General features: G+C 39.2%; 1 protein-coding gene across 1 annotated transcript in view; it reads left to right on the top strand.

Moving 5' to 3' along the window:
• Nucleotides 1–12,787, top strand: part of UPF1 (UPF1 RNA helicase and ATPase) — a 152,631-nt gene that overhangs the window by 132,433 nt on the left and 7,411 nt on the right. Inside the window, exons 14-21 of the mRNA XM_044685354.1 lie at nt 120–234; nt 4,763–4,906; nt 5,056–5,269; nt 5,621–5,738; nt 6,402–6,558; nt 8,254–8,396; nt 9,107–9,281; nt 10,949–11,030. Coding sequence (XP_044541289.1) covers nt 120–234; nt 4,763–4,906; nt 5,056–5,269; nt 5,621–5,738; nt 6,402–6,558; nt 8,254–8,396; nt 9,107–9,281; nt 10,949–11,030 — 1,148 coding nt within the window. The remainder of the gene's footprint in view (nt 1–119; nt 235–4,762; nt 4,907–5,055; nt 5,270–5,620; nt 5,739–6,401; nt 6,559–8,253; nt 8,397–9,106; nt 9,282–10,948; nt 11,031–12,787) is intronic.

The raw sequence follows: 12,787 nt of genomic DNA, 5'->3' as shown, positions 1-12,787 counted from the left end.
GGGCCACCCAAAGTTTCTTATATAGTTCATCTGATAATCACAGTGAGCTAGCATTTCCTTTTGATTCAGGATGTAGAGGAACAGTTACTTTCGGGTCCTTATCATTTTTTGCATTACAGCATGCCTGAACTCCAGAAATTACAACAATTGAAAGATGAAACGGGCGAACTTTCATCTGCTGATGAAAAGCGTTATCGAGCATTGAAACGTACAGCTGAACGAGAATTGCTTATGGTAAGTGGTATAGCAGTTCAATTCAGCAACCATTAATCAGTACCTATGATGTGCCAGGCACTACAGAAACTAAAAAGAAAAACAGTCTGTGCCCTTGAGGAGCTTGTTCTGGTGTTGATATGAGACTGACTTAAAAACACAAAATGTTAGAGCTGGAAAGGACCATGGATCATTACTGCTACCAGTCCATACAAGGACTTCAGAAGAGAGACAGATGTAGGAAGTGAAGAGCAGTTTAAGAATATGATTCTTGATAAAAATCTGGGTTTCTGAAATGTAGATTAAAAAATATCAATGACAACTCCTGGCCAGGGAGGGAGTGCACCTCAAAAGAGTCAGTAAGAATATATTGTCTAATATGTTATGATTTCTAATTTAAGGGGCTTTAAACAGAAAAGGGAAAGTTTGGTTGTTCGGTTGGTTCAGTTGTCGTCCTCTTTGGGGTTTTCTTGGCAAAAATACTAGAGTGGTTTGCCATTTCCTTCTCTGGCTCATTCTACAGATGAGGAAAACTGAGGCTATAAACAAGGTGAAGTAACTTGTCCAGGATCACACAGCTAATAAGTGTCTGATGTTGGATTTGAACTCAAGAAGATGAGTCTTCTTCCTGACTTCTGGTCTTGTGTTCTGTGCACTGTATTGCCAACTAGCTGCCCAAAAAAGAGAAAGTAGAGAGCCATAAAGAGTAACTACAATGAGCACCTGTATAACTGATACCAAATCTCTTATCAATTCAGAATGGGGGAGGGGAAAAGAGAGGGAGAGAATGTGAAGCTTAAATTATATTAGAAAATGTTTGTTTTTATAAGTGGGAATTACTAAAGTGGGGAAAGTAGCTATAAGGTAGGGTAAAGAATTATCAGCAGAGATAGGTAAAACTGAAGACATGAGCTAGTTATAAAGAGCAGTGACCTCTGCTATCTTCACCAAGTATGAGTACCAAGTATATAAATTAGTGGTTGGGATGCAAGGAGGCAAATCTGACCTCATATAGGCATCACTGAGGTGTGGCAAAATGAGATTGCAGTGTACCCCTGGAAAAGTATATTTTAGAAGAAACAGCATAGTTAAACTTTAAAAGGGTTGATTTTCGATATGCTTTTCTGGTCAGGGGAAGAGTCTTATATATTAAAAAGATTAGAAAATTGAGGAACCATGGAGGGGAGGAGAGAATAGGGTAAGCACTGGCAGAAACAGAAATGATTTCTCATTAGACCACCAGTGCAAAAAGAAGTTAGGTGAATTTGGGAGACATCACAAGCTTGATAGAAGCTTTCATTATATGGCTACCTCTCTGCCCAAAACAGAGTGACTTCTTAACTTTCCATTTTAAAAAGAGAGTTTTTTTTCCTCAAAAGGAGAAATTTTATTATGGCTACATATCTTACCCACAACGAGGAAACTGGTTGTTGAAAGTTTACATTTGTGGAAATGAGAGAGAATGGCCACAAATCATTTCAAAAGGTTCAGGTGAAATATAAGCACGATCCCATGAACTAAAATGTCTGTAGGAAAGTCAACCTCAAAGGGACAGAAAGTTCTTGAGAATGGTAGTCTGAAGATAACCATTCTGATGAAGAGAGAAAAAGGTAGGTAGGTGTCTGAAGAAACTAATGGGAATGCACAACAAGCTTGCTGACCAGCTTAGGGTAGAAGCAAGGTAAGCAACAGAATCATTCAAACTGACCTGCACCAGTCTATGTGGAAACAAAGCCCCAAATTCATTTCTGTTTTTAAATCAATTTCCTTTGGAGGGAGGGGAGGGACACCTGTCCATAATGTAAATACGAAATTAATAGAAACCCGGTTTAAAAAAATTAGAATTGTACTTAGTCTTTGTTTTCAGAGAATAGTGAATGGCAACTAAACTAAAAACTAAAAATAAACTAAAGTTGCTAACAATGAAGAACAAAGATTTTGAGTTCCACTGGGGAGCAGAACAAAGGACAGGGCTGATGCTCCCTGTGAACTGGGTTAATAAGGAAACTGAGAAGGTAGAGCTGTTTATTTCTTATATTTTTCTTTCCTAAGAAAAATATTTGAATTGGAAAGGCCAAAACAAGCAATACTAATAGGCAGCTAATGCCCAAGATAAGTAGACAGTAAGGGAGCATCTCATTGCCTTTTACTGATAAATTATATCTTCAGGTACTGAAAATTGGGATGTGGTTGCTTAACTATTTTCACTAATCTTAGAAAGATTATTGAGAATGGAATAAAGGGGAATGCAGTAGGATTGGAGGACAAAATTCCCAATTTATGGGACTGGGGAATAGAGATTATAAGCTTAAGTGAGCTTGATTTTTATTCCTGGGATAATTCTAGATACTACTATAGGAAATATTATTAATGAATATCTAGAAAAGCAAACCTGGATTACAAAGGACTAGCATGGATTCTTCACAAACAATTGTACCAAACTAATCAAATTTTCTTCTTCTTTTAACTTAATAGAATTGTAATTCAGGGTGACATTTTAGATACCTTTCATAACCTACTTCTCCCCACCTCATCCCTTTTCATCATTCTTTTTTTTTTTTTTAATCCTTACTTTCTGTCTTAATATCAATTCTAAGACAAGAGCAGCAAGGACTTGGGTTTAAGTGACTTGCCCAGGGTCACACAGCGAAGAAATGTCTGAGGCCAAATTTGAATTCAGGTCCTCCTAACTCCAGACCTGGTGCTCTATCCACTGTGCTTACCTAGCACACTTTACCTTTACTTTACCTTTTCCATTCTTCTTATACATTCTTCTCTTTCCCTCATGTATTCTTTGATCCTGGAGCTCTCGATTCCTTGCTGATGCTTACACAAGACACTCCCATCTTCCATCTTGCCCATAATCACCCCGCTAACAAGTATCTAAGGAAGGATTTGAACCAAGATCTTTCCAACTTGATATCCAGTGCTCTCATCACTGTGCTGTTGAACTAAATGTTTACTGTGAACATTTAAATGTAAATGTTTATTTTTATATTTAAAATATAAAATGATTATTGACTAGCAAACCAAAAAAAAAAAAAAAAAAAACTTGCCCGGATCTAATAAGACTTCAAGTCTTATGCTTGCATTCACCAACTCAGCTTCATACATATAAGATATATGCAGATGGCAGTCATCCAATATACATTTAGGCATTTTCATGGTCTACAAACTCATTATAAGCCAGCAGAGTGATGTGCCAACCAGAAAGCTAATGGGATCTTGAAAGGTAATGTCCAGGACTAGGACAATGATGGCTTTGATATATTCTCCCCTTGTCAGACCACATTTGGAGGCTCATATTCATTTCTTGGTGCCTCATTTTTGGGCATGTATTGATAAATTGAAGGATGTCAAAATGAGGGCTGCCCTCATCTAGGGAAAGTGCTCATTCTACATAAGAATTGATTGAAGATTTGGGTATGTTTAGCTTGGAGAAAAACAGCCTTAGAATAAAACTGCCTTCAGATTTTAGAAGAGTTGTCACATCGCATGGGGATTGATTACTTGTTCTGCTCGGTATACCAGAGCAGGACTAGGAGCAGAAGCTTTTTACCAGTTAGAGCCTCTCAAAAGTAGTCTACAAGTTCTCTCTCTAGAACTCTTCAGGCAAAAACTACATGACTACTGAAATGTGTTGTAGATATGATAGGATCCGTTTAAGTCTGATCATAGTACACATTGAGGCCTTTTGCCTCCCATTAGATGTGCATTGTTTACTTGAAATCTTATTCTCAAAACCAATAAAGATTATTTCACTAAGGTGTCATACAATTACATTTTCTCTTTCTGCTCAGAAAAAAGACTATATAAGGAAGATTTTTTAGAATAGAGTACCTTAAATACTGAATGTGGAGTTTACAGGTTTCTTTAAAATGGTGGCAGCTGATTGAAAGAATTTCACAAGGGACTTGGATATCTCCAAGATCACCTTGCTCTTTTTTTCTTTTTTAATGTCTGAGGTCAGAGCTGAACCCAGGTCATCCACACTGCAGGCCTGGTGCTCTATCCATTGTCCCTCGCCCAGTTAATTTTGCTCATTCTCATTTCATTATCAAATGAATTTAATATATTTTGTTCCTCAGAAAAATCAGTAGTTTTGAGAGCTGACTTCTACCTATATTGCTGTTTTCATCCATAAAACAGTTATAAATTTAGGTTAGAGAGCACGCGAAATGAAAGATAAAGTAGAAGGCACGCATTTTTGTTTTTAAAAAATACTTTACTGGGGGCAGCTGGGTAGCTCAGTGGAGTGAGAGTCAGGCCTAGAGACAGGAGGTCCTAGGCTCAAACCCGGCCTCAGCCACTTCCCAGCTGTGTGACCCTGGGCAAGTCACTTGACCCCCATTGCCCACCCTTGCCAATCTTCCACCTATGAGACAATACACCGAAGTACAAGGGTTAAAAAAAAACTATTTAAAAAAAAAATACTTTACAAACTTGTAGAACCCGTTTTTAAATTGTATATGTGTTGTTTAAGAGATGTGGTTTTAGCTAAGACCAATGGTTAAGATGAGAGGTTTAAAATGGTTATGATCTTGTCTAGAATGCAGATGTGATTTGCTGCACATGTGTGGGAGCAGGTGATCCAAGGCTTGCCAAGATGCAGTTCCGATCCATTTTAATTGATGAAAGCACACAGGCTACCGAACCAGAGTGTATGGTACCAGTTGTTCTTGGAGCCAAACAGGTAAACTAGAATTCTTTGGGAACTCAAAAGATTTTAACAGGATGGCCAAATTTTGGGACATTGCATATTTTTAGTTGTGGTGTGCCTCCTTCTTGTGCATGTTCTTCAAGGTGAATAAAAGTTGTCCATGTTCTCTTTTCATGGTACAGTTGATCCTCGTAGGAGATCATTGCCAGCTGGGTCCTGTGGTCATGTGCAAGAAAGCTGCAAAAGCAGGCTTGTCTCAGTCGCTGTTTGAGCGGCTAGTGGTGTTAGGAATCCGTCCAATTCGCCTGCAGGTGCAGTATCGAATGCATCCTGCCCTTAGTGCTTTCCCATCAAACATCTTCTATGAGGGGTCCCTTCAGAATGGCGTTACTGCAGGTAAAGAACTTTCCCATGGGCAAGGGCCCATGAAACATGTCTGTTGCAAACAGATAAAATTTCCTGTTTATCCTTTCTTTCATCTCAAAGAAACCGACCCCATGATCTTTAAGCAGTTAACAAGTTTTACATTTTTTTATATAGTCCCTGTATCATTATAGTTTTTTAAATTGCTTGAATAGTATTACATATGACATCAAGTTTTGGAAGAGCCTAATAGCACAGTAAGGAATCAGTGTCTTATGTAGAGGTGATATTTTGTAACACCTATGCAGCCAATCTTAGTTTAGCCCTCGCCTCAATAGTTGGAATGGAATGTATGACATTTGGCTCTTTCTTTTCAAATTAAAGCTGATCGTGTGAAAAAGGGATTTGATTTCCAGTGGCCCCAGCCAGATAAACCAATGTTCTTCTATGTGACCCAGGGCCAAGAAGAAATTGCCAGTTCAGGCACCTCTTATTTGAACAGGTAAGTAGGTCTAGATGTCTTTTCCTGTAAGGAATCTCTAGTTAACTTTTGAAGAGGTAGCTATTTTAATGTTTCTCAAATCTCAGTGAATAACTGATGAAATTACTATGAGACGCCGTCCCATGCTCAATCCTTGTCCTTTTATGATCTCTAGTGATCTTTTGTGTATATTATAATACTATATAAACCCATGCTTTAATGTATATGTGATCTCTTTGCCAGTGACAAGTAAATATACCTTTTATTCCTTAATAATCTATTTCTTAAATTGTGTGTGACCCCCCCCCCCCCCAAACTACCTACCCCCTATAGCAAAATTGAGCCTTCAAGAAGCTGTTTTTCCTCGATGGCAGTAAATGAAACCAGCTGCCTATATTTTTCTAAAGTTAACTAGATTGGTACTCAAATGATTGTTACTATACCTACTTTTTAAGCCTTTTAAGTTTTAAGTTTAAGAACTTGTGCTCTGGGGAAATAGCCTTGGAGGAGCCAGCATTCCATCCATGCCTCTCAAAAGTGGGAAGGGATAGGGGAAAGACTTAAGTAGAGTTATTATTGTACATATTGATCGTATGTATGTGTGTATACATGCACACACATAAATATATACTGTTCCTATTGAGTAAAAATTAGCAGAATCTAATTTAAAAATTGTCTTTTCAGAACGGAAGCAGCAAATGTGGAAAAGATAACTACAAAGCTATTAAAAGCTGGTGCCAAGCCAGATCAAATTGGTATTATTACACCTTATGAGGGTCAGCGATCTTATCTGGTACAATACATGCAATTTAGTGGCTCCCTACATACAAAACTCTACCAGGTAGGTATATTGTTGAAATGTAACATTTTCATAGTATCTTTATCCCATCTTGCCCTATATTGTGCTTTTTCATGACATTATAAAAATGAGTCAAGTAAATTCAGTCAAGGACAAATTAGAAATCTAAAGACAAAAACCTTGTCACTAGAGAATAGTGAAGATGCAAGATAACAGTGCACAGCACCCATGAAAAGGGGAAGTACGGTGGAGGGTGTTGGGACCAGAAGTACCAGAAACCAGATGGAATTTATTCAAGCCTGCTGCCAACTTATTCATGAACTTGGTTTGGAGTCACTGCTCTGATACCTATTACCTAACAGTGGGCTAGTCACTGTACTTCCCTGGACCTCCATTTCCTCATGTAAAATTAAAGGGGTTGGACCAGGTAGTCTCTGTGATGCTAAAGGTCTGTGAGTCTGATTGTCTTTTTTTTTTTTTTTTTTAAACACTCTTACCTTCTGTCTTGGAATGAATACACAGTAACACCACAGAAGAATGGTGAGGGCTAGGCAATGGGGGTGAAGTGACTTGCCCAGGGTCATGCATCTAGGAAGTGTCTGAGATCAGATTTGAACCTAGGACCTCCCATCTCTAGACCTGGCTCTCAATCCACTGAGCCACCTAGCTGCTCCCTGCAACTGATCTTCTAAAGTGATTGAAGTTTATTTTGATGGGGGTTCAAGTGGCAAATGGTAGAATAGGCCAGACTGGAAGAGACCCAAAACCTAGACAGAATCGTGAGATTGCACATACCCACAGAACCATTAATTTAGGCCAAATAGCAAAAGCTCAGAGTGGGTCATGACCCCAAAAGTTGGACCCAAAAGGAAATAGCAGAGGAAACTTAAGTAGTGTAGACCCAAGTTGTGCCACAGTCCACACTTGGCAGCATAGGGTAGCAGTAAGAGCAATCACCTTTGTTTTAGAAGGTGTGAGCTTAGAGTTCTGACTGCATGTCCCCAGGGTTTGGGCTCACCTAGCAAGGAACCTTTGCATTTCCCTTGTCACAGCAATTGGACAAATGAAGATTTGGGGCTTGAGATAAGTGTTCTGACATAGAATGGCTGGATAGGGTTAACACTTGTTTCCTGGGCATTCGTGGATTCTAGGAGTAACCAGGTACTGAGTTAGCCTGGAAAACATGTGGGATTTGGAGTTATGTGACCCGAGTTCAAATCAGTAAACATTTGAGGACTTTAGAAACCATCAGGTCCAACTCTCTGGTTTTCTATATGCCAGAACAGAAGTTCTTGGCTGAGTTCACCAGTCCCTTTAATCTTGTTGAATCTATGTCCTTGAGGTCAGAGACTATGTCTTAATTGACTATCTCCCTCATTGCCTGGGACAGTGCTTTGGATATGACTTATTAATGGTGGTTAAATTAAGTCTATAAAATAGAAATAATGTTTAGTTGCTATGTTTCAAAAGTGTTATAAAGAATGTTTTATGAGTACTAAACTTGCCCTCAGCCACCATTTAACAAAGGCTTATAATATAATGTCAGATCATTATCTTCTCAAGTGTCATAAAGAAGACAATACTGTATCTTTATTTAGCACATTATAACAGCTCTGATTGACACAGCTTGGTAGGCTATTTTCTTATTTTACAATAATTTTATTGAAAGGAAAAGTTATTATACATTTAGCCATATTTCAACCTGTTGATGGTTATGTGGTGGTTCTTTCTTTTCAGGAAGTGGAAATAGCTAGTGTTGATGCATTCCAGGGACGAGAGAAGGACTTCATCATTCTCTCCTGTGTGAGAGCCAATGAGCACCAAGGAATTGGATTTTTAAATGATCCCAGGCGTCTTAATGTGGCTCTTACTCGAGCCAGGTACAAAGATTTCAACCACGTACTCCCATTTTATTTGGTGTAGGCTTTGCTTATGGAGAATAAAAGTTGTGGGAAGTTTAGAACACCTTGATTTGGGGCAGCAGTTTGATATGCTTAGTTGGGGAAATGTCTTCCTATTCTTGTTGTTAAAATAAGACTTCCCATACTAGAAGCCCCTTGTTGGATTTATTTAGTCAAACCTCACTCCCTTCCCTCCCACTTATAGCAACACTTTCTAGGAAATACTGTGAGTTCATATGTGGCCATTCATCTGCCAGTTCTTCCTGCAAAAGTGCCTCTTCTTAGCATTAGATCCACTTTGTGCACATAAACCAGCGGCCTGTCTGACCTGTCTAGTAACAAACCATTTACAGCTTCAGGGACAGGCAGACAGAAGTTTCAAAGAAGCCAACTAAGCCTTTATGCTATAAAGAATTTCCCTGCCTCAGTTAATAACCAAGTCAGGGGGATCACCTGGATATGTTATAGAGGAGATTATTTTTATATTCAGGTGTTTCATTCCAACTCTGAAATTCTGTCAAATTACTCCCCTCTTGGTTTGAATTTTAATCTGTGCACTCTAATTCACTCTTGTGGGTATTTCTGCATTGATAATACATGTGGTTTTTTAAGAAGCTTTTTATGTCCCCATTTTCTGCTCTAAATGATACATAGGGTGTTTTGTGGTGGGTTTTTTTACTGTTTTTTAGATATGGAGTAATTATTGTTGGCAACCCAAAAGCTCTCTCCAAGCAACCACTTTGGAATCATCTATTGAACTACTACAAGGAACAGAAAGTACTGGTAGAAGGACCTCTGAACAACCTCCGAGAGAGCCTCATGCAGTTCAGCAAGCCCCGGAAACTTGTCAATACCATCAACCCTGTAAGCTATTCCATGTTTGACTTGAGTGAAATGAGGGCAGGCCAGAGAAAGAAGCAGGACAGCAGTGCCAGGAACAGCAGAACAAGATTGGGAGCCTACAGCCTTCAGTTCTAAACTTGGCTCTGCTCCTTATTGAAGGGTGACCTTGGGCAAAAGACTTCACTTCTTAATCTAAACTGACAAATGAGTAGTATGGACTTGCTGGGCCTATAAAGTCACTTTGTTTTCTTTCTTTTTTTCTTTCTTTCTTTTAAACCCTTCTATCTTTGAATCAATATTGTGTATTGGTTCTAAGGCAGAAGAGTGGTAAGGTCTAGGCAATGGGGTTAAGTGACTTGCCCGGGGTCTGAGGCTAGATTTGAACCAAGGACCTCCTATCTCTAGGCCTGGCTCCCAATCCACTGAGCCACCCAGCTGTCCCCTGTAAAGTCACTTACTACTGTGTCCTGAGCTGGTCAGTGTCAAATCAGGCTGTATTGATCATTTAGAAAGCATATTAAGAACTGTCTGAAATGGAAGAATATTAAGGTACTTTTTGAATAGCCAAGATATAGTTTATTTAAAAACAAAACAGGGAGATTAGTGGTAGAAGTCATTTTGAATTCCCAAAGCAAACTTATTTTTTGCTTGAAAAGGAAAACTGTGGTGTTTGTTTGTATCCACCCATATGCAGCTGTATCTTTCTTTTACCCAGTTCAGACATATCTTTTCTCTTCTTTAAGACTTGCTATTTTGGTTATAAACAGGGAATAATGAAGAGAAGATAGGGACTCTTAAAAGTGTTTACTCAAGTGTTTTGTGGAATTGGGAGCTTTTCTTATTTATTACACTGCTATAAAGTCATTAATTGTATTTGGTACTATGATGTAAGTCTGCCACCACTTTCTTCTAGAAGGGGGATGTGAAAGCAGTTTCTGAAGAATGTAATTCACGTAGATATCTCAGATTAGGGTTGCCAGAGGATCTACTTTTCACTTTCTCTTTTTAGTGTCATTAGGGTTTTTTGGTTGGGTTGTTTTTGTCTTTGTGGGGGTGGGAGACCTAAGCAGCTAGCTGAGGTTCAGGAGTAGGGAAAGAGAGTTCACCTCTATGGAGTCAGCAGGTATTTATATCCTGGGTTTCAGCTATCTGAGGTATGTCTTAGAATGAACCCCCATGATTATAAGGGGCTCTCCTGTACTAGAAAACCCTGCCAATGGCATAAACATTTTATACTTTTATTTTCAACCCAAGTGGAAGAGAAGAGAGGCCCATTCCACAAGATTAAATTCTAATTGATAAACAAACTTTTTAAATATATTATTGCTACTTTCATTGACTTATTTGACCTAGCTAGCCTAAGTTCTTTCTAAGTAGCCCTAACTCAAACTTATAATAACCTAGGAGGAGTAGGTGGCAAAGTAGATAGAGTGCTAGTCTTGTAGTCAATAAGACCTGAGTTCACATTCAGCCTTACCAGCTGTGTGACTTTTGAGTAAGTCACTTAACTACTGTCTGCCTTAGTTTCCTCAACTGTAAAATGGGAATAATGATAGCATCTACCTCCCAGAGTTGTTGTAAGCTTCAAATGAGATGGTATTGTTAAGTGCTTAGCAAACCTTAAACTTTATGTAAATCTAAATATTATATGATGTACAATACATTCTCAAGGTTTATTACATTTCTAGGGAGCCCGGTTCATGACTACAGCTATGTATGATGCACGTGAAGCTATCATCCCAGGATCTGTCTATGATCGGAGCAGTCAAGGTAAGAAGAAAAATCTTAACCCTGCCTTCCCTGATACCCTCTTATTCCAACTTCTCTAGTTACAATCTGTGGTCTGCCTCCATTTTTCTCTGTTCCTTTCTCCTTTGTTCATCAGGCTTTCCATCCCCATCGGTTTTCTGTATCTTCTCTTCGTGGACTCAACTGAAATTGCCTTGTTATTGACAAATCCAGGAGACTTTCGTCCATTTTCATTCTTTTGGAACTTTCTTGCATTTGATATTATTGGCCGCCTCTCCTTAAAATCCATTTTTTTCCTTGGTTCCCAGGATATTCCTTCCTCTTTAGCCATTATACCTTATTTTCCTTTGGTTTCCCTTTTCTCTTCCCACTGACTATGAATGTTGCTTATGTCTCAGGCTTAGAGCCTCTGTTCTCTCCAAAGTTATGAGACTAGGCAGCTCTCAAATGACTCGTGGTCTCCACTTTCTAATCCTGTTTCCTTACCAAAATTCCCAGCATCTCAGAATTCCCAAAAGCCTTGAAATGTTCACTTGGATCTGCTGTCTCCTGAAAGTATGTTAGAAGCAGAGGGTTACAGTGTGGATAGTGCCAGTTTGACAAGGCCAAGAAGACTTGAATTCAGATCCTACCTTTGGCATTAATAGCTATATGATATCAAACAAATTTAAGTATTCACTCCATGCTAAACATTGAAGGTACAAATAGAGAACTGAGACATTCCCTGCTTTCAAGAAGCTCACATTCTAATTGGAGAAGAAGAGCTATAGGTAGGTTCAATTTATAGCAGATGGAAAGACCCAGGTGGTATTTGAATGCTGGCAGGAAAGGGAGCAGGCAGATTGGCAATGCCCCAAGGACCTGCCCAGAAAGATAGTGGGGCCCTTGGATGCTTCTCCCAGGAGTAAGAATGACATTAGCATCCAGGGCCTGGGGAAAACTGAGCCGCAGGGGGAAAGGAAGCACCTGGGTAAGTGGTGCAATTCTGAGCCATCCCTAAATACCTACTCTTGGGCCAAATTGGGAGGCTCAAATAGGATCATGTACATAAAGTACTCAGGCTTTGTCACTTTGTCACTTTTATGTTCCCCTCCAGACAGTTTTTCTGATGAATTTTCTTCTCTGTCCATTTCAACAGAATTGCTTATCTCCCAGAATTACCTATTTCAAGATGATAATGAAAAGAAGGTTGAAAGCTAGGAAGTACGAGCTGGAACTTCCTAGAAAGTCAGGATTTCTGACTTTTTCATTATCAAGTTCCAGCTCGTACTTCCTAGCTTTCAACCTTCTTGAGTCCCAGTTAGCTCTTCAAAATGAAGATAAGAGTTACATTACTTTTAGACCATGGGGATGCCGTACAAATAAAGTGAAATAACACACCTTAAAAGACTTGGTCAACAAACCTTACAGCACAGCTACTCTTAGTTGTACTTACTGTCATACCCCTACACAGAACCTTGAGCAAATGGTTCCTTATTTACTGCCACATTAAATAGAAATTCTTTTCCCCAACTCTTAAAGGTCTTCCTTAGCCTGGCCCCTCCCCTTGGAGTGGTTAGTGGAGGGCCAAATGACCTGAGTAGGTAGGTTTGTAGCACTGCTGGCTAGCCCCCCTGGCTTTATCAGAGACAACATACTGCTTCCTCTCTGAGCCTGTTTTTTTATCTGTTAAATGAGAGTCAGACTCAATAGTGTGGAATATATAAGATTTTGTTACCCTGATTCTGCACCCAGGACAACACAAATCCTATTCCCTCCATGAATGAGTCTTCATTGGG

This window comes from Gracilinanus agilis, chromosome 1 (assembly GCF_016433145.1).
Source record: "Gracilinanus agilis isolate LMUSP501 chromosome 1, AgileGrace, whole genome shotgun sequence".
In the NCBI taxonomy this organism is placed as follows: domain Eukaryota; kingdom Metazoa; phylum Chordata; class Mammalia; order Didelphimorphia; family Didelphidae; genus Gracilinanus; species Gracilinanus agilis.
The sequence above is the reverse complement of the archived record's forward strand: the minus strand, read 5'-3'. Positions and strand labels throughout refer to the sequence as shown.